The sequence below is a fragment of the Leucoraja erinacea genome, chromosome 12 (genome assembly GCF_028641065.1).
Source record: "Leucoraja erinacea ecotype New England chromosome 12, Leri_hhj_1, whole genome shotgun sequence".
Lineage (NCBI taxonomy): Eukaryota > Metazoa > Chordata > Chondrichthyes > Rajiformes > Rajidae > Leucoraja > Leucoraja erinaceus.
Window position 1 is genome coordinate 15,733,119 of NC_073388.1, and position 13,906 is coordinate 15,747,024.

At 41.6% G+C, this 13,906-nt stretch overlaps 1 protein-coding gene across 1 annotated transcript in view; it reads right to left on the reverse strand.

The window, feature by feature from the left end:
* Positions 1–2,500: 2,500 nt before the first annotated feature.
* LOC129702094 (chromosome-associated kinesin KIF4-like) overlaps positions 2,501–13,906 on the reverse strand; it is a 51,756-nt gene continuing 40,350 nt past the window's right edge. Inside the window, 9 exon segments of the mRNA XM_055643642.1 lie at positions 2,501–3,030; positions 3,294–3,404; positions 4,848–4,961; positions 5,309–5,470; positions 6,242–6,337; positions 7,130–7,207; positions 7,758–7,856; positions 9,618–9,788; positions 10,554–10,683. Of these exon segments, the coding sequence (XP_055499617.1) occupies positions 2,857–3,030; positions 3,294–3,404; positions 4,848–4,961; positions 5,309–5,470; positions 6,242–6,337; positions 7,130–7,207; positions 7,758–7,856; positions 9,618–9,788; positions 10,554–10,683 (1,135 nt within the window). The 3' untranslated portion in view covers positions 2,501–2,856.

The following is a 13,906-nucleotide window of genomic DNA, read 5'->3' on the forward strand; positions in this document are numbered from 1 at the left end:
TTAACTTATTTTTAAACTATGATCCTTAATTCTATATTTTCCACGTACACCATTAAGTACCACTCGAGGTCTCATATATTTCAATTGCTTCCTCTTAAATTCAGCAGATACAAGCCTAACTTGTTCATCCTTTCCTCATAAAAAAAACATCCATTCTAGGAATCAGACAAGGAAACCTCATGTGTAGGAAAGAACTACAGATGCTGGTTTAAATCGAAGGTAGACACATGTTGGAGTAACTCAGCGGGACAGGCAGCATCTCTGCAGAGAAGGAATGGTTGATGTTTTGGGTCTGAAGAAGGGTCTGAACCCGAAATGTCTCCCATTCCTTCTCTCCAGAGATGCTGCCTGTCCTGCTGAGTTACTCCAGCATTTTGTGTTTACCAAGGAAACCTTTAAGCTCACTCTTCCAGTAGGTTAACATCCTTCCTTAAATAAGGAAAGCAATATTACATACGGTATTCCAGATAACGTAGTAATAATTGTGCTGAAATAATTATATCAGACGAAAGAGCGAATAACTACCAGAATTGGTACCTCAGGCACCACTGAAAAGAAAACTAAATATGAATTAATAGACACAGGAGAGAAAAGTAAATGATTAAACTATTAGACAGAGACAGTAGAGTATATGGACCAACTGCTCTACATCTAAAAGCAGAGCACAAGGCGAACAATTAAATAATTCCAGATGCAAATTCAACTTGATGTGACATGGTAGCTGTGATTGGTATCTGGGCAGCAAGACAGAAATGTACACTTGGTTCCCAATAAAACTAATTTGAGGAATGATGGAGGAAATTGCAGAGCAGTCTTATTGCTTAAGGATTAAACCAAGTCAATGAGAATATATAATGGGAGTTAAGCAGGCTTTGCAGACCTTTATGGATATAATTTAGAAATGAGAAAGGATCAATAATTCCAGTGGGGGTGGTACATAAAGCTGCCAATTAAAGCCATGACATCACAATGCATTAATGTAGAAACTAAGAGAGCAAAAATGAGAGGGATGGTTTAATTGGCTATTTGAAATTCCATATCGTTTGATACAAGCAGAATGATTCAGTCTGAATTTCTAGAATGTGCTTAGATTAATTTTCTGTTAGATGTGTGAATGCAAACGAGATAAAGGTAATATTAGATTTAGTAACGGGTCAGAGTTAGTAAAGAGCATAAGTGTACCTGACACTATGTGACAACACCTTTGTATCATTGCTCGATACAAGGAGAGAAGTATAAAATGCAATAACAAAGACCTGGAAAGCCAAAGGACATGTTATAGCTAATGCCACCTCTGTATCGTGTACTGGTAGATTCCTCCCAAGGATCTGTGGGCAGTTGGGGAATCACAGCAAACGATGTATTGGCTTTAGTGGAGTGCAGTGTATAATACCAGACTTGTACCTCGGCTCCAAGATTTACCACAAGGAGGCATCACAGAAGCAAGATGACCCAAGTAATTCAGTATTTTTAAGGCAGAGATTGACAAGTTCTCAACTAAAATGGGTGTCAAAGATTACCAGGAGAAGGCAGGAGAATGGGGTTGAGAGGGAAAGATAGATCAGCCATGATTGAATGGCAGAGTAGACTGATGAGTCCAATTCTGTTCCCATGACACAAGAACAGTTTAGGATTGAGCCGAGGGAAAAATGAAGATGCAAATCTTTGGAATTCGATTAGTAAATAACTGTGAATTACTCAGCCATTGCGCATATTCAAACCTCAAATTTAAAAACGTTTGGATATTAAAGGAATCAGAGGATATAGGAATTAGTCAGTCATACAACACAGCAATGTACCCAAATAGACCACCAAAGATCCATCATACAAATTTAATTTTTCAGCACTGAGCCTTAGCAAGAGAGTAGATGTAGCAAAGGATCAGCCATGACCTGACTGAATGACACAACTGGCTGGTGAGGCTGTATTGCATCTATTTATTATGTGCTAATGTTACTATTTGAGAAGATAATCTGTAGAAACCTGCCTATAAAACATTATCTATTGTGGCACCTGTGCCAGTCCAGGACTTAGCGTGTCAAAAGGATACTGCTAGTGTGCAGGGCAATTGCTGGTCAGCATGGTCTCCGTGGGCCAAATAGCCCGTTTCCACTGTACCTCTAAAATCTAAAGATCTCATCAGGTCCTGGAGGTTCATCCACCTTAATGCTCGAGAGCCCCAACACCACCACCTTAATCTCAAACTGTACTTGCATATTAGTATTCTCCATCCTGATCTCACCAACGTCTATATCCTTCTTAGTGAAAACAGATGCAAAGTACATGTTTAGTATCTCTCCTATATCCCCCGATTCCAAGTACCAACTCCCTCCTTTATCCTTGAGCAGTCCTACCTTCTTTGGTTACCCTCTTATTTATTATTATTTTTTTCTTTAAGTATAAAAAAAAGTGGGATTTTCTTTAATCCGACTCGCCAAAGCCATTTTGTGGCCCCTTTTGGGCCTTATGATCACCCACGGGATATTTGCGGGACCACGAGTTAATTCAGTCATCCTTTATTCAGTCATGATTCACAATCTTTATTCAGAAATTTAGACAATTATCTAACAGCAAGAGAAATTACAGATTAAAATAATTCTACTACATAAAAGGAATTAAATTTAAAATAAAATTTTTACTCTGGAATAGACCAACTGATAAAGTTTAACCTCATAGTCTCTCACACAGGAAAATAAGAGATCATAAAAAAACAAGGTTAGAAAGAATCAGGGTACCCTACAAGACGCCATTTAAAAAATATACAAGTCAGAGCACAGCAATTGACTTTCTTGGAATGATAGAGTTACAGAAAGCAAAGATTTTAAGAATATATTTACAGAAGGATGCACCACTTGCTCATTTATCATTTTCAGGAATTGATACACATCCAGTAAAGAAGCTGGTGGTACAGTTTGACAAAGCTTTCTTCTTCTTTTTAGCAAATGTGCTGTTCAAATCTTCGTTCTCTCTCAGTGGTTTACGAATCAGCTTCAGCTTTGTTTGCCCAAGATCAGTAATGTCAGTTGGAACCTGAAGAATTAGGAAGAGGTTTGATTATAAAATTGTCTCCCCTCCTCTACACCCAAATAATTTTATTGCAGATTCAGTATTTGTATCTCCCAACAATAGGTGGAAAATCTACAGACTTGTTTCCACCAGAGATTTTACTTCTCCCTTGAAAACATGACATTTACGATGATCATTAAAAGCACAACAGTAATAGAATGCTTAATGCACATATTTACTTTTCCAGTTACATCTGACAATTGCAGTAAATGAAGAAACACCCTTACTTTATCAGCAGGTCCAACACTGAGTGGCTCAAAGAAGCAAGACTCCGATTCAGTGGGGTCATCCAGTCTAATAGATCCGTCCAATTCATTTTCATCGAACACATCTATAGTCTATAAAAAGGGGACACAAAAGTGTCTATAAAAGGAGATTTGGAAAGCAGAGCAAAAGAGACAAGCCAGGGCTTAAAGCACAGAACATGCAAGTTAAAACTGCTCTGTTACACAGGAGATATCCACAAGCAGGGTTACAGTCCTGTTAAGTTGTTAATATGCTTAACACATCATTGTGAAGTTTTACAATGATATAACAACCATTTCTGATCCAGGATATTATGACGTACATTTCACTTAATGCTCAAGAATTCTCATACATTCGCTCCGTAGGAAGGAACACTACACAGATGAAGCTCTAGGCTTCAAAGGAAGATTTACTACCAATTCGGGCACATCCACAAGTACAAAATATTGAATAGAACATTCAATCTATGGGTACCAACATCTCCATCCAGTGATATTTTGCTTCAAAGGAAAATCTCTGCTAAAAGAGGCAAGAGGAAAAAAAAAAGAAAACAAAACAAAAAAAAAAATCCAGTGAGCAGGTAGCCATCCTGGAAGCAAAATGCAGCAGACTGAAGATTTTAGATTAGATAAGGTTACCACAGCTTGCGGTGAATCTGACCCAATGATCACCACCTCCATGCTGTCAATACGTCTACCCACATAATAGGCTAATAACGCTTATGCTAAATAATGGCTATTGGATTAAGAGGCCAGAATTTCAACCACTTTTCATACAAAGATCACACAATATGCAGATAAGAAGTCGGCTAAAGAGAATTGTAGAAAATTATTCAAAGACTGTGCAACTGCAACACTATGTCAGCAGTTGGAACATTGCAGAATTCATTTGTAGAAAGCAAAGTCACTGCAGCTGATGCAGAACTGAAATTGCTGCACTCAGTGACAAATACTTCATTTTCTACGCATGACGTCCTGATGAACTCCCAATGAGATGGAACGTCACATTATGAAAATAAAGATCCTGTTATTTGCGATAAGGAAACATTTGTGCATTTGGAAAGTTAGATGCATCTTTCATTGCTATATTATACACCAATTTAACACAGCATTTAACAGGAAACCCCAAGCCATACTCCATCTACCGAGCTCTTGCTCTCAGATTAACGATTGAGACAATAAACAAAGATCAACCAGGTCTTTGCAACTTCAGGGACACATGGGAGCAGAGAGTTTGGGGATAGAGCAAAACGCAGAGATTCTTGATTTAAGGCGGAAATGGAAAGATTCTTTATTAGAAACATAGAAAATAGGTGGAGGAGGCCGTTCGGCCCTTCGAGCCAGCACCGCCATTCATTGTGATCATGGCTGACCAAGTATTAATATGATTAGTATGGATGTCAAGGGTTATGGGAAGATGGCAGGAGAATTGGGTTAGGAGGGAGAGATAGATCATCCACGATTGAATGGCGGAGTAGACTTGATGGGCCGAATGGCCTAATTCTGCTCCTATCAAACCCAAAAGAAGATTCTTACCATATCAAGACGATTGTGGCACTGGCCGGCAACGCATTTGCAATGATCGCCACAATCAGATTTATTCTTCCTGCATTTGCATTGCCTGTTGGCACAACGACCTTTACAGGAACACTGCAGAGGGATAGAACCATAAATAAAAGGAATTAATTTAAAATGTTCCGATAATATTTTAGTAGAAAGTAGGCGTTGTAAGAGACTAAATGGTCAGTAGGCAAGGACATTGTGCATTGCTACTAATTAACAACTCGTGTATTTGCAAAGTCTGGAGATACACTTCCACAACTCTGGAGGCACTGTTTAATTCACTCTGTTTACTTTTTCTCCAGTTCCATCCAGCAAAATTTGGTATATCAAGAAAAACCCAGCCATTGTATTTTAAGGCAAGACCACTTTAAAATAATGTCTATTGATTTTTGGGCACAAACAACACTTTGGAAAATTAACTGCACTAGACATACCCCTAAACTTGCTTTCTTAATTCCTTTCACTTTTTCGGGCATCCAATCATCGTCAACGCCAGCAGAGTCTGATGCAGAGTCAGAGTCAGATAATAGTTCTTCCAGGGTTACACGTGGAGTCATCATGTTTGGCTTCGCACACGTCTTCCTCCTGTTTTTAGGCTGCAAAATGAAGCACGTGCATTAATAGAGCAACAAATTGGTAGACATTAAATTTAGTTGCTCATCTGGAAAGAACCAACCAGCATTTCAAGCCTAATACCCATGTCACCAGTTAATATCTTTATCTCCCTCACCTGAACAAAATAATGTCTTCATAATATCAGAACAAACTCAGTTTACGATCAGTGAAGTGGTTGCCAAATATAACCATATAACAATTACAGCACGGAAACAGGCCAACTCGGCCCTTCTAGTCCGTGCCGAACACTTATTCTCCCCTAGTCCCATCTACCTGCACTCAGACCATAACCCTCCATTCCTTTCTCGTCCATATACCTATCCAATTTATTTTTAAATTATAAAATCGAACCTGCCTCCACCACTTCCACTGGAAGCTCATTCCACACAGCTACCACTCTCTGAGTAAGGAAGTTCCCCCTCATGTTACCCTTAAACTTCTGTACCTTAATTCTCAAGTCATGTCCTCTTGTTTGAATCTTCCCTACTCTCAATGGGAAAAGCTTATCCACGTCAACGGTTTAGAGGAGTTTACATGTGTTTAGAGGTGTTTAGATTGTGTTGGACAGGTTATTTGATATCTGGTTTTCCTGGTCACTTTGTATCGTCAAAACTTAGATTCTTAATGAATTACAACATCTAATTCAATTTGACATCCTGTTATTTCAACTCAGCACATTACTCAAATGCAATCATTTTTCTTATTACACCCACAGCTTATTACATAAAGGACAAAATGAGAACTTTTCTCACCTTGGGGGGAACATACTCAAATGGGGAACTTGAAGGCATTTCCAATTTGCCTTTATCAACCATGTTTCCAGTTGTGTACTGAAGAAGGTTCAGTTTCTGCAAAGAGATGTGGACAATTCATTTGAGTATCAAATGTAAATTAGAGGACAATACAATCACCCAACTTTGATTCTATATTTCAAGTGGGTTCATCAGATTTTGTTTTTAAATTGTAAGGTGTCCTAAAATAGCACATAACTTTGATTAGTATACACAATAGCTATACTTCACCACTCCATATTCTCTGTATCCCACCACTGCCACACCTTACCAACCATGTTCATTGTACCGCACTTGACTTCTGCAAGGCCCCCAATGACCCATTTCTTCATCTCTTGCCACAGGTTAGCAAATTAACAATGTACAGAAGGAATTTTCAGAACTGTAATAAGAGGCAATCTAAAGAACCTTAAACATAAAGGATCTAACATTGGATCAGGAAGTTAGAAATTAGATGTTCATATATTTTGTAAACAGAAGACCCTACTATTTAATGATAAAACAGCAAAAGGAGCACAGAAAGTCAGTTAAAATAAGGCAACGATTTTCTGCAAACCAAGGACAGGCATTAGATGAAGACATTCTTAGTGGTAGAGACTTCTGAATAGAGTGAAACTGTTTAGTACAATTTACAAACTGAAATTCTTTGTTTTGCAGGATTCCGTGGCATGTGGCCAATAAACAAGCTGTACGTCCAAGAATTCCCCACAGCTGATCACACCACAAGTGACTGCAGGAGAATGTTTCAACACAGTCCAGAAATTGTCAAAATTTTCAAACTGCCACAGAATTATCTTAATCTCAGTTGTCCATACCCCTTGCTATTAACTCTTGAAATCATGTACATACTTGCTTATACAATTCATTCTCTTCAATTAGCTGTTGATTCCGTTCACACAACTCTTTCATTTTCTTTATCTCTTCATCCTATCAGATAGAAAAAGTTTAACATGGTAAAACATGTCTATTAAATCTACCATATTTCCTGCACACCGTTTCAACCCTATTCCAAAACATTTGGTTGGAGCTGTCAAAGTGCAATTGATGAGCGATTGAAGTTGGGATGGTTGAGGATATTGATCAAGAGCATGCATTCAATTAAAATTTTTTTTAAAAAGCTACAGATATTGGAAATTTGAAGTATTGTAAAAGCAGAAAGTGATAGACCAACTCAGCAGGTCAGGCAGTTCTCACTTCAACCTAGAACTTTTAACTGTTTCCTCTACCCGAAATATTGCCTGACCCACTGTGTGCACACACAGCATTTTGTATGTATTCAGCAGAACTTGAAAGGGGTTGGAGAGAAAGAGATGCGAGCGAGTGCATACAGAAGAGACAGAATTATCAGTAGAGAATATGGAGTATTGCTAGGATTTTGAATTGGATTCAAGTACCTCAATCAGATTTTAAAATGTGAAGCAGGATATACATCACTCCAAAAACATACAAGAGATAATGATGAAAAAAAAAAACTTACTTGGAATTTAAGTCTTTCCAGAAGTTGTGCCTCGTGATCATGAGGAGAAACTATTGACTTATTGGAGTTTTGAGGTAATTGACTAAGCAAATAGAAGACCTGAAAAGTAAAGGATTCATAAGATCACTATGGCAGTTTTAAATAGTTATTTATTACAAATCATTGGAAACATTCATTGTAGTGTAGATAATTGGCTCCGACTATCCAAATATAGTCATTTGAATTCTACTGGTTATGTGTAACAAGTTTTTTCCCCCTAACGTTCTTATGGATATTTCATTAAACAACAGATAACAGGAAAAGTTAAGTAGAAGCACACACACAAATATCTACCTTTTTAAATGCCTCCAATTATCTAGCAGTCACAACCTAGAGTATAGAATTCCAGAGATACACACAGAGCATAAGTTGCAACATATCTTGGTTTTAAATGACCACACTCTTTTGAATGAATGAATCTCTTTATTGTCATTGCACATGGTACAACAAAATTTAAAAGTCAATCCCACGGTGCGATTCACAAGGTTCACAACTTTTGTGACATAGTTGGAACTCTCCCACATGTGAAACATCTCAACTATCCTATCATGCTCCTTTGGGATATTATGCATGTTAATAAGATCAGCCGACATTCTTCTAAAGAATACAGGTCTAACTTTTTGTAGTCCTTCATAATCAAACATGTTCATCCCATGAAAACTTAGTGATTTGCTTTAAGACTGCCTTCATTGTTTATATATCCTTTAAATGAAAGGACCACAGCCAAGCAGTACTCCTGATGTCACCTCGCCAACACATCGTACAAATATAACAATATAATTTCCATTTCTAAACTCAAAAACCCCACCTCTCACAATAAGGAACTGATGTGCAATTTTCTTTTAACTATTTGCATCACCTGCATGTTAATCTTTTCTATTTTATGCATAAGTACAAACAGACAACCCCTGCATTCTACTCATTTGCAGTCTGTATATTTTAGGTAATAATCTTCTTTTTGATTTCTACGGAAGTGCATGACCTTGACTTTCCCCAAAATAAATTCAAATTTCCATGTTTTTGCAACCTTATTCATCCAAAATCCTGTTGCAGAATTCAAGTACCATCACGGCTTTCTCAGAGTATTTGGTGTCATCAGCAGACATGGAATTTTACTCTATGCCAGGTCATCAATGTAGACGGCAAATAATTGGGGACTAATGACTATGCAGAGAATTCCACTGGCTACCTTTTCCCAGTCTGGAAAAAGACCCATTCATTCTGCCTTTTTTCAAATTACGAGTCTTCAATCCACATTAATTTCAGTCTGATGAGCTCTTATTTTGTGCACTAGCCATGTGATGATAGATTCCAGCATCTTGCCAACAAGAGATATTAAACCAACTGGCCACTTATTTCTCAACTAATCTCCCTTCTTTGCCAAATCAAACTTGTAGATTTCCAATATTTTCAGTGAATTCAAGTTTTGAAAAAAGGTCAAGCATTGACTCTGCCACTAGCCATTTCCTTTAAACCCCTTGGACACAGGCTGTCAGATCTTTGCAACTCAGCTGCAATTAGTCCCATTAGTTTTTGAGAATATTTGTAACAATCACCTTCAGAAAATGAGCCATCTGATATCCTTGGGGAAACTAGCCTTTAAGAAATAATTTGTAGAGCAAAGATATCACAGAATAAACGCTAAATATTTATCTTGAAATGCCCAATTAAGAATCTGAAAAGTACCGATTTGTTAGCCAATATGACACAATATTCTACAATAGTACTATAGGAAGAATAAGCAGAGCCAGTTTGTCTAACTATTGTGGTTTTAGAAATGTAGCCATGCAGCATGAAAACAAACTATTTGGCACACTATACCTTCTCTTGATGTCGCTGTTCTTGTTCTAGAAGCTGTTGCTGATGTTCCGTCTCCATCTCAGTTATGCGGTTTTGTTCTTCGATTACATTCTTCTGTAACTCTGTACCATCAACTTTAGTCTGGTTCAGTGCACTTGTCGTTTGGCTATGTGATACTTTAGATGACACCAACTTCAAAATAAGAGAAACAAACACATTTTTTTCCTCTTGAGGACAAAGAATCACAAAAAAAAGTGTAGTATCAATCTTTGTGCATTTTATTCCACATGACTAAACATAACACAATGGTTGATTTTTAGAAGGGTTACCACAATAGACCATGTAAAGATTAATAAAAAAACAGCGATAAGGTAATTTTATTAACCAGCCATCTCACCTCAAGACATCATGGCATTGACATTCAACTCATTATTTTTTTCAGCATATTGTTGAATCTTACAATTTAAAGGGCAAGAGTATGAGGTATCACATACCTCATTAACATCAAGGCCATACACATCAAGAGCCAGCAGACAAAAATAGACATTTGGACAGGCAAATCGATAGGAACGATTTAGAGGGATTAAGGGCCAGACGCAGGCAGGACTACCGTAAATGGGCATCTTGGTCAGCGTGGGTAAGTTGGGCCGAAGGGCCTGTTTCCATGCTGTATGACTATGACTAAAAAAAAACAATGCTCGTAGCCGGCAGTTAAGTCAGACACCGTGGAAGGTTAGCAACAGACAATGAGGAGGCTGGTGAATGCAGTGAATTGTGAGGGAACCATATCAACACGATCTGAATGGAGTAGTTCTGCCCCATCTACACCAGGTTTGGGTGCTGACTGTACATTAAACTTTTTGATGCAGTGGTTATTACACATTCAGCCAATAATGCACAATAGTTTAATAGCAACTGAACAGTGGGTTCCGCTTGACCACATTTATAGATTCTCACCTCTTTCATGAGCCACTTTAATGCACACTTTGCTTCTACAATGGTGGCAATTGTATCCCATCGATGCTTCAGCCTTTGTTCATTGTCTGCATCCATCAGCTTTTGTTGGAGATCAGCAATTTGAGCACTCCTAAAATGAAAGAAAAACAAAAGTTAGCCTGTCAGACCAGGCTAATAAGCCAAAATTCTTATTGATTACTGGTTTGTTATCACACACGCCAATAAGAACCCACCAGATCCATTAGTGGACTTAAGGGCCTGTCCCACTTTCATGACCTAATTCACCTCTGCCGGGTTTGCCCACAACACATACTTGCAGCATGGTCGGTTACACAAAAAAGCTGGAGAAACTCAGCGGGTGCAGCAGCATCTATGGAGCGAAGGAAATAGGCAACGTTTCGGGCCGAAACCCTTCTTCAGACTGATCGGGGGCGGGGGTGGGTGGGGACAAGAAAGGGAAAAGGAGGAGTAGCCCGAAGGCTGGGGGATGGGAGGAGACAGCAGGGGGGCTGAGGGAGGGTAGGAGACAGCAAGAACAAAATTGGGAGAATTCGATGTTCATGCCCCCGGGGTGCAGACTCCCCAAACGGAATACGAGGTGCTGTTCCTCCAATTTCCGGTGCTGCTCGCTGTGGCCATGGAGGAGACCCAGGACAGAGAGGTCGGAGACGGAGTGGGAGGGGGAGTTGAAGTGCTGAGCCACCGGGAGGTCAGCTTGGTTATTGCGGACCGAGCGGAGGTGTTCGGCGAAACGATCGCCCAACCTCCGCTTGGTCTCACCAATATAGATCTGATGACATCTAGAGCAGCGGACGCAATAGATGAGGTTGGAAGAGATGCAGGTAAACCTCTGTCGCACCTGGAACGATTGCTTGGGTCCTTGAACGGAGTCGAGGGGGGAGGTAAAGGGACAAGTGTTGCATCTCTTGCGGTTGCAAGGGAAAGTGCCCGGGGAGGGGGTGGACCGAGAGGGAAGGGAAGAATTGACAAGGGAGTTATGGAGGGAGCGGTCTTTGCGGAAGGCAGATATGGGGGGAGATGGGAAGATGTGGCGAGTGGTGGGGTCACGTTGGAGGTGGCGAAACTGACGGAGGATTACTTTTTGTATGTGACGGCTGGTGGGGTGAAAGGTGAGGACTAGGGGGACTCGGCCCTTGTTGCGAGTGCGGGGATGGGGAGAGAGAGCAGTGTTGCGGGGTATGGAAGAGACCCTGGTGCGAGCCTCATTTATGGTGGAGGAGGGGAACCCCCGTTCCCTGAATAGTGAGGACATTTCAGATGTCCTGGTGTGGAGCGCCTCATCCGTGGAGCAGATGCGGCGTAGACGGAGGAATTGGGAGTAGGGGATGGAGTCCTTACAGGAAGCAGGGTGGGAAGAAGTGTAGTCCAGATAGCCATGGGAGTCAGTATGTTTATAGTGTATGTCGGTCAGAAGTCTATCACCTGCAATGGAGATAGTGAGGTCAAGGAATGGTAGGGAAGTGTCGGAAATGGTCCAGGTGTATTTGAATGCCGGATGGAAGTTAGTGGTGAAGTGGATGAAGTCAGTCAGTTGTGTGCGGGTGCAGGAGGTGGCACCAAAGCAGTCGTCGATGTAGCGGAGGTAGAGGTCGGGGATGGGGCCCTGGTATGTATTGAACAAGGATTGCTCGACGTAACCTACAAATAGGCAGGCATAGCTGGGGCCCATGCGTGTGCCCATAGCTACGCCTTGTATTTGGAGGAAATGGGAGGAGTCGAACGTGAAGTTATTGAGGGTAAGGACCAGCTCCGCTAGGCGGAGGAGAGTGTCAGTGGCTGGGTATAGGTTGCTTCTCTGGTCGAGGAAGAACCGGAGGGCTGTGAGACCATCGTGGTGGGGGATGGAGGTGTAGAGTGATTGGACGTCCATGGTGAAGATGAGGGGGTGAGGGCCTAGAGAATTGAATGCGCGGAGACGACGGAGAGTGTCTGAGGTGTCTTGAACATAGGTAGGGAGGGATTTAACCAAGGGTGATAGGATGGAGTCAAGGTATTTGGAAATGAGTTCGGTGGGGCACGAACAGGCGGAGACAATGGGTCTTCCGGGACAGTCAGGTTTGTGGATTTTAGGGAGAAGGTAAAATCGGGCTGTGCGGGGCTGGGGAACGATGAGGTTGGAGGCTCGGTCGGGTAGGGCATTGGAGTGGATGAAGTTGGTGATGGTGCTGGAGATGGTGGCCTGGTGCTCGTCAGTGGGGTCATGGTCCAGGGGTAAGTAGGAGGAGGTGTCCGATAGTTGGCGCGTGGCCTCGGCTTTGTAGAGATCGGCGCGCCAGACTACCACGGCACCTCCCTTGTCAGCGGGTTTGATAACCAAATCTGGGTTGTTGCGGAGTGAGTCGATGGCAGAACGTTCATGTGGTGAGAGATTGGAGTGAGACAGGGGCGTGGTTTCTTACCCAGACTTGCGGCATGGTCGTTACGAGGTCGTAGGTAAGCCGTAGCAGGCCGTGATGCTATTTGTTGGTACTCGTGGCATCAAGTAGGTCGAGGCGTTTTTCTAGCCTGATTAAAAATGTCCACGAGTAAAAAAGGTTGTGAATTAGGACGTGAAAGTGGGACAGGCCCGTTAATGTGCTGAGAGTAAGAGGGAAATAAGCCTGATGGAAGTGCTCCGAGATCTGCTACAGACTGATGAGCCTATGCCGCCCTCATACAATGTAAGAAAATGTAATAAGACAATACTAGTCTGCCACAGGGAGAGAAAAAAAAAAAGGAACTGAAACTCAGTCAAGATGAGAAACCAAATTCATTTCAGCTAAGACAAGGATCATCCATTAATATAACATCTTCAAATGAAAAAATGTAAACAAGCTCAATACATTCTTAGAATTATTGGTGATCACACCAACTGTTGTGCTCATCAGAGCATTCACTGCAGCCAGGTTATGAACTTTGGTCCGGTAGGCGGCGCGGCTCTGGCCAGCAGCGGCCTCTGCAGTCTGTCCGCGTTTTTATTTTTTTCTGTCTGTGTTTTAATGTAGTTTTGTTATTTTTTGTTGGGGTGTGTGTGTGGGGGGGGGGGGGGGGGGGGGGGGGGGGGGTGAAACCTTTTAAATCTCTCCCTGCACTGGAGACCCGACCTTTTTCTCGTCGGGTTTCCGTTGTCGTTGAGGCCGCAACGAGGAGCGGCCTCCAACAGGAAGAAGCCGGGGACTCTGGTGCCGACTCACCGTTGCCGTCGCAGAGCTGGCCGAGTCCGGAGCGGTTGGAGCGGTGGAGGAGCGCTGCTGCTGCTGCTGCTGCTGCCGATGCCACTGCTCAGTCGGAGGCTGCTGCTGCGGGTCTGCGGACGCCGGGAGCCCGCGGCTCCCTGGAGGGGGACCGCTTTT